Below are 16,830 nucleotides of genomic sequence, written 5' to 3'. Positions count from 1 at the left end.
GAGCACATAAACCTACTCTGAGACTATCATGATTCTAAGAGAACAGAGAAAAACTGGCTATCACAATACAAAACATATTAAAAAATTTAAGACTTCTGTAAATTTAATAATAATATGGACTTTAAAAAATTTCAATAATGAAAACAATGGTAATAATATTGCCATTAAACTGAGCAAACTGAAGTGATTCTTTTGATAAGGACAAAAAACATATTGTACCAATTTTTATAAACGTGTAATTTTAAAGGGAGCATTCAAACTTTTAACTAATAAATGCTAATTGTACACTGCCGGTAAGTGAACAATAACTAATTAAACATATATGTTTAAAGCTTATTAATAGGAGCAACTTTTCTATAAGCGCCATATCTATCAGTATTTACAGACCCAACAAAATTTTACTTAAACTTTAGACAGAACATTGGAAACTCGTGAAAGTTTATGTTTTAACTGATTATGTGTTTTGTTTGTTTAAGGTTACAATAAAAAAATATCTAATTTTGGAGGAATTTTACTGCTCTTTTCACTGATGTAATCAAATTTATAGTAGGATTAATATTTTATGAGGTACGGAGGCTTTATTGGGAAAAGTTGTGAAAGGTTGAAGTAATACGAATAATGAAATATCTCGAATAGAATTTAGAACTATGGACAATGAGGGCTTTTTAACCCCATTTGACAAGTAAAATTAACATCCTGAAGTATCGACGTTTGTACCAGGGTCATCCTGTAGAATGATGTATGCCATCTATGATAAACAGCGAAGGAATAATAAATTCAAAATAGTCGATTATATTTAGAGAAAAAAATCAGATAAGAGCAAATTGGAGAAAAGAACGTATTCTTCCACCTTGGAAAAAATATCCTTTTTACCTGAACTCCGAATAATTAAAAAAGTAATAATAAATAAATACAGCCATATGGAATATGGAACAAATACAAGCTATTATGCAGGCTTATCATCAATCTTATTTTGGTGGACTCTTTTAACTTTCCTTTTTTTCTAAAAACTAATTGTAATTTAAAAAAATCAGTTGGTAGAATTATTAATGAATAGGACAATGAAATTTCTGTAGAATATAAAAGAAGAAGAATGATTTCTTTTTATTGTCTAAACTACTAACGCGTACAGAAAAAAATACTTTAGTTATTAATAGTCTATTAATTCGTGTTTTCTTTTCATTTTGTTTTGTCATCCTGCATTTGTTTATAGTATGAACGTGCACTGTCAAGTAAAGCTGGAAAGTTTCGGCTTTTATTGTTCACAGACAAGAATCCACTGGAAGTGAATGACCCATTTGAAATTCCATAAAACGCACAAGACCTTCGTGGCAAACGTTTCTCGCTTTGGAACAACAAGAGTTGGTCGTCCAGGCACAAACCGTCGTTTTACGGCGTTGGAGTTGTTAAAATAGATCTACTTTTTATGTTAAGAGACAGATTCGTTTGACCCAACGCTTCAGAAGATGCTTCGGATGCTTGAAAGAACCTGCTGCCTGAAAAGCTTTGCACGTGCTACGTTTACACATATGTCAACAATCATTTTAGGATTCACCGCTTTCATCCTGGGTTCATGTTTTCTTCCACTTTGTTAGATACAATAGTTTAAATTTTTGCTTTAAAAACCTTTCTCGAACCATTCACTAGCATAAATAACAGAAAAATAAAAATAAATTGTTAAGTTTAAAGTTTAAGTTTTTAAATTATTAAGTTTTAAAAGGATCCAGCTTGACTACAGCCAAAAGATAAAAGTCACTGAAGACTTTCAAAAAGAGCCTAAACCTACAGAACAGAACTAAGAAATGATACAAAAATAACCGTCAGTCATGAAGGAGAATAACAAAAATTACATCCCCCATCATAACCAAAATTTCATGTATAAAGTATTTTTTCCAGAAAAAAAAAACGAAATAAAAACAACTCACAGTGTCTTAGCAGTCGAATATTTCCCTAAATGGATATAATTGCGACCGATGATATCGAAAATGAATTCACCCCCCCCCACCGTTTTTCGCTACAAAGGGAATTGCTTCGCACCATTTCCCCGATTGATTTTGTTCTGGAGAATTCTTGCCGGAACGCGAGCCTCCCTCCCGGAGCAGGGCCCTTGATTTCCTTCTATCCTTATCCGCCGGGACTTGCTTTCCCTGTATTTTCCCTCCAGACCCGGTCGATGCACGTCTACCGGTTGACACATCGTTATGGGAAACGCCCCCCGGGTACAATCGTCGTTGAAGAGTTTTTCAAATATTGGCAGGTCATTTGGAACACTACGGTTCAGTCTATAGAAAAAAAAAAGTTTTTATTTGCCATGTTAATTCTTGTACTAACATTTTCAGAGACAACAACTCATAACTCCATTTTGTACCGAAAAAATTCGTCTTTTTTCATTAATCACAATCAACTATGCCAATTAAATATCTTCTATCCAAGACTCTAAAATTACATCTGAACTAAATCTTAGTATTTCTTTGCCAAACTGTCCATTCAGGGCCACCTGTTACACCTCATCTCATCAGAATAGAATCATTTGACAAATAGACCTATTTTTGCTACCATGAAGAAAGCAATGCTACGACTTTTAACACCAGTGCTGTCCTTGAAGTTCCCTTGGATCGATCACCACTACATACTTCATCCTTGAAAAAGCTATATCCACAATTCACAGGCTAACGCACGTATAGGCTCCAACAGCCTACCATAAAAAGTTTCAATTAGGCTTAGTGTAGAACTTCGTCTGGATAGGGTTCAAATCAAAATACGATACAGCAGAGTTGCAGCATACAGAGAAAAAGGGATCGCAGTTAATACGGATTATACTTGTTATTCAGATAACCTATTTTTCTTTTTTAATTTGATTTTATTTAATACAATCTGCAAATCTTCATTGCAAATTAATTTGAACATACATGTTCAAGGACATATGTGTAGCTAAACTGCTCAAAAATGAATGGGGATATTTGTTTATTCTTATTATTTTAATGTCAATTAAATTAACAGGAATATTCTTGTTATTGTTGATTAAAAAAATAGAAAATTCAAACCAAAAAGAAAGAAATGTCATAATTTGCAATAACTTCACTAATTTCGTGGTCCGCTTGACCAATTAATATATTACAATTAATTAAGGTTTTTAGTTGAGATAAAAAGTCAATGGCACGAGCGGGATTCGNTTAGGGTTAGGAGTTGGATTTGGCCAACACACTGAACTATTACAATTAATTAAGGTTTTTAGTTGAGATAAAAAAGTCAATGGCACAAGTGGGATTCGAACCCACGATCTTCGGCTAGATACGCCGCTGCTCTACCACTTGAGCTATCGTGACCTCGATCCACTCAGACACTAACTTCCCATCTCAACCGCACCTTTTAAATTTGGTTTGAAAATGGCAAAAAGGAGGGAAAATTCAAAAGGTGCGGTTGAGATTGGAGGTTGGTTTCCGAGTGGATCGAGGTCACGATAGCTCAAGTGGTACAGCAGCGGCGTATCTAGCCGATGATCGTGGGTTCGAATCCCGCTCGTGCCATTGACTTTTTTATCTCAACTAAAAACCTTAAATAATTGAAATTTTTAATAACGTATTTACTTAAGAACAGTAAACATGAAGTTTAATCATTTTATAAACAAACACCTTTTCTCGTCTTTTCTTCGTTTCAATCCAGTTGTATTCTCTTTAACCATGGAAAGACTACATCTCGAACCAGTTCACATTATTATTGTGAGAATGAACCATCGAGGTTACCGGCAAGTGGATTTTGTAGAGGCAGTTGGCGTTTCCCAGAACGTGGTCTCCCGGGCTTTGGTCCGATTCCGAAGTGCCAATAGTGCATCTCAACGCATTACCACGCTAAAGGAGGACAGAAATATGTATTGTCATTACTGCAATCGTATGTGGGAAGTTGGCCTCACATCTTATGCCCCTCTCGCTCAACAACAAGCAATTCAGGAGAATATGGTGCAGCGAGCACTAGGTTTACTGATTAGTCCCGTTTCTGTCTGAATAGTGATAGCGACGAAGAGTCTACCGAGAACAGGGGATACGTACAATGCACAAGTTCGTGCTCCATTCGGTGCAGTTTGGAGGAGGCGGTGTAATGGTCTGGACTGGGATTTACCCTGGAGGACGAACTGGACTCCATATTGTTGAAGGTAACCTCACCGCAGTCCGTTCTCTCGATTTTATCGAAGAAACAGGGATCTCGTTGGATCTGGTTTGGGGTTGGGATTTTTGATTTCTTGTTGACAATGCAGACCTCACAGAGGCCGAGGTGTTCATCAATTTTTCACAATTTCCCATTGCCCCTTTCCCCATTTTGTACAGACCTCATTCCCATTGAGTACATGTGGGATGCGTTGTAGAGAACGCTTCTCGATTACCGAAGCAGCCAGTTGACCTGCAACTTTTGATTTGTCAGACTTTTCACCATCATCAGTGGTCGGTAGGTAATATTTTCATCTGTAACCCGTCTTTTCCCATTTCAATAGAACGCACCGGACAAATAACGTACGACATTCCACTGTTTATGGCTAAAGATTAAAACGAAAAAACAGTTTGAACAGGAAGATCAAAGTGACTGGTTCAGAAATAATAGACCCCCAAAAAGAAGTCTTTCTGGGGTTGCTCATTTCTGCCGTTTTCAGGAATATATTAATCAAATGTTTCAACAATAAATATGTATTTGTCCTTATAGCAGATGGCAGGTTGTAATGAATGAAATTTTGTTTCAGACATACCGGAGACAAATATTTCCCTGGGGACTTCCCTCAGGCCTGACGCGATCCGAGAAGGTACCGACGTGTACTTCGACTGCATGGTCAAAGCTGAGCCTAGCGTTTACAAAGTCGAATGGAGGCACAACGTAAGTAACATATGTTTTATAAATATCAGTAAATTAATCGATTAATTATAGTGAACGGTGTAATATTCAAAAAAGGCTATGTTATCTATGTGACAACACACATCTACAAGTGTGATTTTATTAGGGGGCACTTTTTCTGCTGTCGGACAATTCATCACTTGCCCAGTGAATAACTTTTTAACCCTTTCAATGATTAATAACCAGCCCTGATTTATGGCGATTTGAACAAATAGAGTTGAAAACGTTGATACCAAATTTAAACAAAAGAGCTGACCAATTGATCGTCAGAATTATAAAAAAAGAACATTGGCAACTGAATGATATCAAACGCAGGCAAGCCAAACAATATTTTTTTGTTATATAAATATCAAACATGATTGACCTTTTTCAATTTCATTTCTATACCTTTCAAGTACACAAAAAACGTGTTTCAAGACTCACTAGATTGTATTCATGAAACTTCGATGCAAATAAAACATTCTCCATAACTTCTATTAAAAATATATTTTACTTTTTTGCGTGTGACTTTTTTTAAATTTTCTTTTTCGTGTTTTTGCTTGGAACGAAATTCATAAGTTATCATGCTATAATAAATTATATGTTGAATGGTTGAATGAAACATCGTTTGCCTTGATATAACACAACGTGATACCATTTGCTTTTAAATTTGCAATAAGAGAAGGCTTTCCTTTCAAGAAATAAGACTTGAATGCCATCCGGCAATTAAAGGAAAATATAAAAAGGACACAAACAGGAACAAAGTGAGTAGGCAATTTTAAAGAGAAGAACGGTGGACCGGAAAGTTGGAACTGGGTAGAGCGTGAAGGTAACGCTAATTTTGCAATTAGGTCTGATTCTCGTCGTCAATTACCAGGCTATAAAAGCACTCCCGACCCATTTAGTTTTTAATTGCCGTCCTCCACTTCACGTGGAGGTAATAATATTCTAAAGAAGCCAATATATCTTCATTAAACGTCCAAGTGACATCCGGAAAATTGGGTTTCCACCCGGTGGTCTGAAGAGGGAGAGAGAGGAAAGAAATTTCGCCGAAAATAAAGCCGAGGCCTAATTCTAAGCGAGAGAGAAAACATCTATCATCAAAAGCGAGAACGTTTTTGTAAATTGTGTTAGCTATTATGATTTGAGTACATATTATTGTATTTTGAGATTAAAATTTACAGAGCATCCTGCAATTTACACTTACAAATGTTCTCGTTCAAAAAATCCTAAGTCTTGATGAAAGAAATATAATTTTCGATATCTTGACGAAAGAACTGAGTGTTTTTCATTCTCAACCTTTATCCTCAAAAAGGAGGTAAAATTCAAAAGTTGGAGTCCGAGTGGATCGAAGTCACGTTAGCTCAAGTGGTAGAGTAGCGGCATATCTAGCCGTAGGACGTGGGTTCGAATCCCGCTCGTGACACTGACTTTTTTATCTCAACTAAAAACATTAAGTAATTGGAAAATTATCCTTATCCTTGATCTTTTATATAGAAGTTATTCAAAAAAAGCGTACAACTAAGATACACGATAATCCCAAAAATTCGGCGTGACCTATTATGCTACATTGCTTTTTAAAAGAACCTTACTATACCAATTATCTCAATGCAATTGTTATTATCGTTTATTTTTTTCATAAGCCCTTCATTTAAATTTTATGATAAAAAACAGGACTAAGGACAATTAGAAAGAAAAACATTTCGTCGAGCTTTCAAGAAACAAAACTCCTTCATCAAGATTTATGTGATTTTCCTTTTTATCACTATGTAAATATATAAATTTAAAAAATAAAACCTGCTCTTTTAGGATAGTCTCAGTGCCTAACAGGTCGCGAGGGTACTGCCGTTTTCATCCTTACGCGCCGCGACCAATAAGCGTAACCCAATTCTATTTATATTTTCGGAAAACATGCTGTTTTTTTCCTACCGAAGTGGTTGAATTTTCTCAAGTTTGTTTGAACTGACATTTAAGCAATTACAGTTAAAAATCGAAAGAATTCTTTTCAGGATGTAAATAGACGCAGTGTAGCCAAAAACATCAGCGAAAATAGGAAATATCATGATTTACTAACCAGGTTTTGCAAGTGGTAAACGTTTTAAATAATTAAAATGTATGAAAGTTATTGGTTGAGATAAAAAAGTCAGTGTCCCGAGCGGGATTCGAACCCACGACCTTCGACTAAATACGCCGCTGTTCTACCACTTGAGCTATCGTGACCTCGATCCACTCGGACACTAAGTTCCCATCTCAACCCAACCTTTCGACTTTTCCCTCCTTTTGCCATTTTTCAAATGTCGTGTAATCTATTTGATTCTCGGCGACAAATGAAATGGCCACGGAGAGCTTTAGTGAAGATGCACTTCTTTTAACTTATTAAATTCATTAGATATCGTGATCACGATAGCTCAAGTGGTAGAGCAGCGGCGTATTTAGCCGAAGATCATGGGTTCGAATCACGCTCATAACACTTACTTTTTCATCTCAACCAATACTTTTCATTAAGATTAATTAACTGAAAAAAGTTAATTGGTCAATCGGACCACGAACTGTAATGGTTTTAAATAATAGTTTATCGTTTTTGTGCATTGGGGTTTAATTTATCATTTATTAATTGACTATCTTACGGTGATAGTTGATAAAATAAAATTAGACAAAATGGATCCAACAACAATTCTTTACTTCTAACAACACTGCTGTCATTGAATTTTCACAATAGATCATCTTTTTTATTTATAATATTTATTTTTATAAATTCTTTAAAGTAGTCTTTACATTTGATAATTAATCATTGGATATATGAATATTTTGAGAGTTAAAAATGACCTAAAATGAAGAGGAAAAAAAAGATAAATGGAACGCGTGCTATCGCGAGCCAACAGCGAACCCTGGGCGTGTTGACGGCATTCATTAATAAGCCAAAGTGTTTTAGAAATGTCATAAAGTTTATAAAAGTGAATTGGCTTTCAAAAATATCTGGCTTTTCACTTGTGCAAAGTTGTATTTACAAGCAATAAATCTATTTCCGGTTAAGCAAACCCAGACCAGAGGGAGGTTCTGTTTCCATTGGCCGCAATTCGGGGGTCCGTGAGGATTAAATTTAATAATAAAGAAATACACACGGTGGTCAAAGCCGGCTCACTCAACAGACTATAATGCTTCCCCGTCGTAATTTAATTCAACATTACTACAAAAATCAATAATATGTATGTCCTGTTTTTATATTGGGCAAGAAATATAATTTTTTCATTAACAAACATTGTAATACTAATTATATTATACAAGTCTAATCAGGATATATTGGTAAGAGAGGGATCGGGATGCCCGCTGCCGGGCTGGGGCGCTTTGGGGTTCTGAAGGTTTCTGGTCCCGAGCCCATTACTCAGCTCCTCAAAAAATATACATATATGGCCAATCAGCTCAGTATTTACAGTTAATTAAAGTGCAATCTACTGCTGAATGTTTTTTCCTTTTTCTTCTTCTTTGGGAACACCGGTGACCAAAGTCTACCTTTCTTCCAATTTGTCTTAGATCTCTTAGGAACCCTTCATTATTTTCTAACCTAAAAAGAGGCCGAAGAGGCTTTAGAGTCACAGGACATGTTTTGACATTTCATACTCTTCACGACAGTCTCAGCTTTCTCATTTTTAAGGTGGTAATTAAATCAAAATGGCGAGTATAAAGATGTTTTATTTTCCTTAATTCTTGCCACTGAAAGTGTGGTAGATTATTGTTTTCCTGGTTGAGATCCTGAGAATGAAAAATACTTTGATTGTTTTGTACTTTCTGGAATCAAACGGTTCACATCCTCTTTCAGCATGCCTTTGAGGTTACCAATTTGCGGTTTTGGTTCAAAGGGTGTGAGGCCAGGTCCTCCTTTTACAACTTTGTCAGCTTATTCGTTGCCTTCAATCCCTTCGTGTCCCGATACCCACTTTTTGTACCTGGTTTCGTTTTCCCAGGAGCTGAAAATATATTAAACATTCCCAAACGAGCTTTGAATTAAAAGTGGAACATTAAGGCTTTTCGTACAATTGGCTGTCTGATAATATCATCCTGTACTATTTAATCCTTTTTTGTAAGTAGTCCTTTTGTACAGAGTTCTATTGCATGGCTCACAGTATGGAAAATTTATCGTGGGGTTAGTTTGGACTTAGAGGACCTAGAAATTTTGCTAAGTCAAAATTTCAGTCTTTGACTTCTGCCAACACTCCACGTTCCATGTTAGATCCAATCTAATATTTCAAGTGTTTTATACTTTCATCCTTGTCGTTATTTTTAATTCACTAATTTCATTTTGTCAGACATTTTTGTATCTCATTTATTTGATTTTTTTTTAAATTTGATGATGGCTTATTCTTAGATCGGGTTTTATTTTACTTTTTCCTAAGAATCTGCTTGGACTGTCGCATGCCATCCTCTGGATTTATGTATGCAATGGCAGCAATCCCAGTATCACATCTATTGCTGATGTTAATCATAGAGTTTTTTAATTGATCCAAAAAGATAGCCCACCCAATATTTTTTCTCTTAATCAATTTTAACCATTGATATAATTTTTTTATTGATATAACTTTTTGTATTTATTTTGAACCGATTTTCTCCATTAGGAACTGAAAAAAAATACTTTGTAAGAATTAATGAATAATACTTGATTTAGGGTGAGACAAAAAGGTAGCACACTTGTTGTTTATTTACAAACAAAACCAAATCCCTCTGAGTAAACAAGGTAATTCAGTTCAGTATCTGCATTTATATTAGTGCGATGGGACGAGCAAAACCATTAACACCAGCTGAAAAAATATCATTCAGCGAATGAAAAATCGAGGATTTTGTATTTTCAGTATTTCAAAAAATACCGGTAGGAGTAGGAAAGTAATTTTAAATTTTTTGAAGTCTCCAGAAATCTATGGGACGAAGAAATCTCCTAGAAGACCACCGGCCTTAACAACAAGGCAAAAAAGGGCAATTTTAAGGGTTGCATCCAACTCAACTTTAACGGCCCGTCAAATTGCTGCGAGAGCTGGTGTAGTGACGAATGTGAAAAACGTCCAAAGGATCAATCGTGCAGTTCCTCACATCAAAAGAATGAAAATGAAAGGCATTCCACCTCTAAGCACGGCGTATAAAGAAAGAAGAAAGGACATGTCCAATGGAAAGACGAATGGAAGGATGTCCTGTTCACCGATGAAAAAAAATTCAATCTCTCGATGGCTGGGCTCACTATTACCATGACTTACGGAAAGAAGAGAGAGTGTTTTCCAAGAGGCAAATGGGAGGAGGCAGCGTCATGATATGGGGTGGTATTCGCTATGATCACAAAACTGATATTGTGTTTATTTCTGGTCAAATGAACAGCCAAAAATATGTTAATTTGTTAGAAAACCAATTAAAAAAATATTTTGAACTTGTTCCTAAAGAGAACGTAATTTTTCAGCAAGATAATCCTCCAGTTCACACGGCAAAAGTTGCAAAAGAATTTTTTAGAAAAGAAAGGATCAGAATTATAGATTGGCCGGCTAGTTCCTCGGATTTTAATATCATCGAAAATATATGGGACATCTTGCTAGGAGTGTTTACAGCGGTAGCCGACAATTTCAGGGCGTTGAAGAATTCAAAAAAACAATTCAGGAGGAGTGGGCCAAACTTCCACAAGAGATGATTCGTCGTCATTTTGACTCGCTTTTAAATCGTATGATTGCTGCATTAGAAAAAGGTGGTGCATATACACGATATTAAATTTAATTTGTGTTATTTTAATTGTGTTTTAATAAAGAATTTTATTATTATTATTATTCACTGTGCTATCTTTTTGTCTCACTCCAAATCTAGTATTAGTTATTAATTCTTACAAATTTTTTTTTCAATTCCTAAGGGAGAAAATCGGTTCAAAATACACTACATATTAATAAAAAAAATTATATCAATGGTTAAAATTGATTAAGAGAAAAAATATTGGGTGGGCTTTTGTCCCGGACCTTATATCTTATTTTCTCATGTCACCACAGGTGTAATCGTTGTACATAGCGGTCAGGCTATTTTTGGTTTTATACCCCATTTTTACTAAAAATGTTTACACCACACTATAGCCTTCGCTTATTCAATTATTTCTGTTTGTATTTTTTTTCCAGAAAAGCTTTTGATCTAATGTTATTCTTAGCTAATTCTTTTTCCTGGATAAAATTATATTTGTATGCTTTCAAAAGGCTGCTTTTAGGTTAAGCAACCGTCTCTTTGTGAAAGATATTAATGTGATTTTGTTCCGGTTGACACCTACACCCATGTTCTTACATGCCTTTCCTCTATGAGGACATTTGCATTTAAGATTGAATAGTTTCAAATAAACAGCCCTTTATTATTACTTTTATTTTTATTTTTTTATTATTGCTTATTTCTTTCTATCCATGATTTGATCAACTTGTTCTACCAGACATTTAGGGCAGTTTCCGTGAATTTTTCCCTCTGGCGTGCTGCTGAAAGATGATCTTCTTTTATCTCTAGCCCTGTTATCTTCACCATTGAGAATACTACTTCGGAAATTCTCAAAATTAATAAATCGGTTTGAAATTAAAGAGAAAGTAATTCGTATTTACTATTACTTGTACAATTATTACCATGCATATTGTGTTATTGAATGATTTTATATTAAACATGGCAAAAACTTCATATGAAGTTCAAACAACTTCATATTTTAACTACAAAATTCACGAGTAATTAAAGGAAAGCTCAAAAATTGTAATCAATTTTTTATTAAAAAAATAATAATGCTGCTAAATTGTCAACTTCATATTAAAGAACTATGTTTGCCCTCATTTGTTTATTTGTTAACGTTTTTACTTAACCAAACCATAAATGCCACATTCAAAATTAGAGACTTCATTCGCTTTATTTACTTAATTAATACAATTATAATACATTTAATAGTCATCAATTTACAATTTTGAAAAGTTTTGTCACGCCGAATTCAGCGGTGTATACGGCTTTAATTTGGAACAACTGTTCTCAAGTTATTTGTAAGAAAAACTGTTTTCGAATATTGTTTTTCGGAAAAATTAAATCTTCTCCCACTTCCTCAACCAAAAACCAAGAAATTTATTTCTAATTTGAATTAATGGTAAAATAATTGTTTCACTTGTTTCAAAACTTTGCAACAATGTCCACAAATAACCTCGACTAGCAACTGATGTAGCTCATTAAGCGAGATTCAGCCTGGTGCAAATTTCGGTCGACGATGATAAATTACATTATTTTAGTTTATCTTCTAATAAAAAAAATACGCTGACCTAAAGGAGTATATTCATTCTAATTGTATCTTAAGGAAAGGCATTTATTCTTCCTAAATATTTTTTATTTATATGTACATTAATTTTCCTTTTAGTCTCACAACAGGCCTAAGTATAATACAAAACAATGTAATTGATTATTGCATTTTGTGTTTACTCCGATTACAGTAAATCTTTTACGGTACAATATTTATCTCACAATCATCATACAAAGCCGGATCATAAAATAAAACTTGGATAAGAGCAGTCAATACAGAACATAAACTCTATTATCAATTCATACTCAGAAAAAAAACCTCTGACTATTTAGGACCTCCGGCTCATATATGCTATGCTTGGTATTCTGGGTCCAGCCTAAAAATTTTTAATTGAGAATAGTTTGAAAAAAAAAAAAGAATTTTATGTTGTTTGGTTTTTTGCCCGCAACACCCAAGGATAAGTAGACATTAAGCCTTTTTGTATGACAGGTATTACTTTACTTAATTTTACTTTTTACTAGCAAACAAGGAGGCATTACTTTATGCCAAAAGAGTAAAATTAGTCCTAAAGCCCTACATGTAATATTAAAACATCAAAGCCAAAACCCCACACACCTTCACAAAAGTATATTGTACTTTTACTTAAGACAGGGACAAATTATATGAACCAAAGCCTTCACTATTCTGCATGGGGTATTAAAACAGAGGCATATTCAGATTTACAGTGGAAATCTAAAACTTGTCATGGTGTAAAGTGCAGTCCACTTCCTTTTTTAATTTTTAGAAAATTAATTAAATACTAATTTCGTGGTCCGCTTGTCCAATTAATATATTACAATTAATTAAGGTTTTTAGTTGAGATAAAAAAGTCAATAACACGAGCGGGATTCGAACCCACGATCTTCGGCTAGATACGCCGGTGCTCTACCACTTGAGCTATCATGACCTCGATCCTCTCGGATATCAACTTCCTATCTCAACCCCACCTTTTGAGTTTTCTCAACTTTTTTATCAGCTAAAAACCTTAATTAATTGTAATATATTAATTGGTCAAGCGGACCACGAAATTAGAGAATTTACTTATAGTTTAGAAGATTAATAACTGAATACTTCTTTCCCAACAAGATCCTAGTATTATATTTTTTCATTAAAAATCCTCTGATTAAGAGGAAAACAATGAAGTTTTCACTTATCATAAAATACAATAGTGGCTTGTGTGTTTTTTTCATAAATTTTGAAAAAGGAAAATAAATACCATCAAAAACATTATTTAAACCTTTTTTGAATAAAAAGGTTTTTGTATAGGTTGATACAGGATACTTAGCTCGTTCTATTGTAATTTAATCTTATCTTTTTTTAAAGAAAAAAAAAGTTGACGAGGTATCTGCTAAAGGAGGCAAATATCCAAAAAAAATATCTCAAGAAAGAGGTGAAAAAATGAAAGACGTCAACCTTTAAAAGCCAGGGAGCGAGCTGTTTTTAATGGATAACAAATTGCGAGGCCATTGGAGGAATGGATAATCCGTCGACTTTTAATTACAAGCCCCGTTTTCCAGAGATGGACGTCGGACAGAGTAACAAATTGGATTTTTTCCGCTTGTTTGCGCACTTGTTGCCATTTCTTTAAAAACTATCGGATAATTAATTAACGGTGGGGATGGCAGAGGGACTTTTTTGCACATTAAGCTACATCCGAGGCACTTCGGTGCGCTGCAATGTTTGGAATTATTCATTCACCTCATAACAGGCAGATAAGAACGTAGATTTGACCAACGTGATAAGTTTGGACACACTTATTAACTTCTAGTGCTTAAACATCCGAAAAAAATTGTACGACTACTGAAAAAATACCAAAAACGCAAAATGTTTCTGTTTTATCTTTATAACTCTTTTTTTATTTATGTTTTAATCGGTTTCTTATAAATGTTTTGTTCATATCTCACCATTTATGTCGCCTTATTCATTACATATGTGTTGAGTGCTCAGCGAGAAATTAGTTTTAAGTCCACTTGTCGGACTTAATAACATAAAACCGGAGTTAAAAAGCCTTTTGAAATTTCTCAAGTACTTCCTCGTATTAACAGGTCTTTTCTAAAACTTTTAAAACCCTTTTCTGTGATCTTTTCTTATCCCTTATAACAGGTCACATTCCACTAACCAAGCTGATTTCAATTTCCAGGGACGGATGCTTAATCACAACGTGGGACAAGGAGTAATCATCAGCAATCAGAGCTTGGTGCTTCAAGGTGTGAGCAGGTCAAGTGCCGGAAATTACACCTGCGTCGGTTTCAACACGGAGGGAGACGGGGAAAGCAAGCCCTTTTACCTCAACGTCATGTGTAAGTTATTAAACATATGCTCAATACGTAAATCAAACCCTCAAAAATAAATTACAAAATTTTGTAACAAATAAACATAAAACATAAAGTAATTTATACGATAACCTGCAAAAAATTTCGAAAATCCAAATAGCTCAATAAATTGATTTTTTTAATGATAATTTGCACGTAAACAATAACCATGTTGCAATATTCATTTTTTCTTTTGTTTACAATTCATTTTATCTTTCTTTTTATGTTTACCAAAAATATGCATGCAAATATTTTTCTATGATTATATATGCTAAACCTTCACGACTGGTTTGTCTTGGTGGTTTAGTCTTATTTATACCACCGCCCACCCAAACACAGGTAGTTACGCATGCTGTATTTTAACTTACCCACTCATTCACTTCAATATTCCGCCATGATACATACACGCTAATAAATACATTCTAAATAAAAGCACGAGCATAAAAACCACGACATATCTTAATAAAATGGCCGTGTTTCTTTCAAAAAGAGGAAGGAACTATCCACATAGTAGTCATATAGTACTCAACTGTCATATCGCGTGGCATTCATACACGCTCTCTATACGGAGCCAAGGAATAACACATTCCAATTATATGGGACGCATCGATTCTTTCTTATTTACCTAGCATTCACTCAAGTAAGGTAGTGGAGTGGTCTCGTCTCCATCACCCTTTAACTTATAAACAAATAAACATACACGAACTAGCCTAATTTAGAACTGATGCGTTGCTTGACATTTCGCCATCTACAATTTTATACTTTTCACACACATTCACGCTTAGAAATACATTCTCACGAAACTTTCACCCCTTACAACTTGGGGACGACAGTTTCGGAGATATTCCGAATGGTAAATGGGGCACGTGTTATAATGCTGAGTTGGGGGAAGGTCGGAGGAGGGGAGATATTCAATTTGAACTGGAAAAAACAGATCAGATATGTTCCAGATTCGAAACCTATCGAGCTAACGCCAATATTTACATTAAATTGTATAAAAATTTAGTTCTCACGAGGATGAGTTGAGCGACTTGTGTGGTTGTATGGCTACAGGTGGAAGGTAAAGTGTGGAATAATTAAAAGATTTTATTCATCCTATGTTACAATTTTGGGTTTGCCTTCTATATACGTTTTGTAAATATATTTCGTTTTAAGTTTAATTTGGTTTCAACAAGTGTCCTTTTATTTGTTTTATTTTACCGTTCCCCGTATCCTATCTTTTTAATTTATTGGTTCACTTCCGATTCCTTTCCTATCCCCCAGTTTTGGAAGTGTCGTACCCTTATTGAAAGAACAACGTCACAAAACGGTTAACACAATTTATCTCTTACCAAACCTTATATAACAAGAAAATTAAGTACAATAAAAAAGAATATCTAAATAAAGTGAATACCCGTTTTTCATTCAAAAATTGAAACATGTGATGAAAGAGATTAGCTGGAGCACAATCTTCATATTGGGTGGCATTTTTTTCAAGCTCTCTATCAAGAGAAAGTAATGACAACCAAACACAACATGCCGGACAAATATACAGGCTTCGGTCCAAAAGTAAGCGTACAGGTGTCCACCTCGCATGACCTATTTTTTCTCGTGTGAAGATAATCCATCTTCTACTAGAGTCCCTATATCGCTTCTATATACCACGTCAAGGAACGACAACTTTCAATTAGGTAGGGTACGTTAAATAATCTAGCTCTGCATGCCGGATACATACACGAGCATTGGCCCAAAAGTATGCGTAGTTGTGACAACCGTATATGGCCGATTCTGAGTCAGGGTGATCTTTCTTCTGCCATTTTGACTTTACGAAGGCAACCTATTGACCATCAAGAGAAGTTTAGTAATTTCTCAACCGATCCAGTGCGATAACGCTGCCATTTTTTTACGTTATTCTTTTTTGCTCGTTTATCATCAGCGGATTGGATCAGCTTGTCCGCTCGTTCGTTGCCCTTCAGCCCGATGTCTCCGAGTACTCAGACAATTACCAACATTGTTTTTGTTTTTATTACTAAGCAGAACCAAACAAGTTTGAAATATCTCGTTTTTACACAAGCAAAGCGCTTAATAAAACTAAAAAATTATCTGCTTTTTCTCATGAATGGGTGAAAAAAATTTGAAAAGCTCTACTCCACGATTGTGGAATATTTCAAACTTAGTTGAAATATACGACCGACACATTTTGAACTAATTCTTTCACCATAATCATCTTTTTCATTTATATAAAAAAAATATACTAACTTTGAGAGGAAATTCTAAGTACTTAAAAACACAATTGTGCGACTGATCTTTAGAACAAGTGGGAAAATAAATTATAACGGAAAAGTTAATATTTAATTAATACCTGACACCTTGGTAAAAAAA

The 16,830-nt window shown here is 34.6% G+C and overlaps 1 protein-coding gene and 1 long non-coding RNA gene across 2 annotated transcripts in view; one reads left to right on the top strand and one right to left on the bottom strand.

Annotated features, from left to right (window-relative positions):
- LOC112127270 overlaps window positions 1-16,830 on the bottom strand; it is a 121,251-nt gene that overhangs the window by 30,030 nt on the left and 74,391 nt on the right. The window lies entirely within an intron of this gene.
- LOC106661666 (nephrin) overlaps window positions 1-16,830 on the top strand; it is a 257,075-nt gene that overhangs the window by 186,195 nt on the left and 54,050 nt on the right. The window contains exons 5-6 of the mRNA XM_024227934.1: window positions 4,730-4,860; window positions 14,298-14,457. Coding sequence (XP_024083702.1) covers window positions 4,730-4,860; window positions 14,298-14,457 — 291 coding nt within the window. The remainder of the gene's footprint in view (window positions 1-4,729; window positions 4,861-14,297; window positions 14,458-16,830) is intronic.

Source organism: Cimex lectularius, unplaced genomic scaffold, assembly GCF_000648675.2.
Source record: "Cimex lectularius strain Harlan isolate CLEC.00 unplaced genomic scaffold, Clec_2.1 scaffold59, whole genome shotgun sequence".
Lineage (NCBI taxonomy): Eukaryota > Metazoa > Arthropoda > Insecta > Hemiptera > Cimicidae > Cimex > Cimex lectularius.
This window is presented reverse-complemented; position numbering and strand designations above follow the sequence as displayed.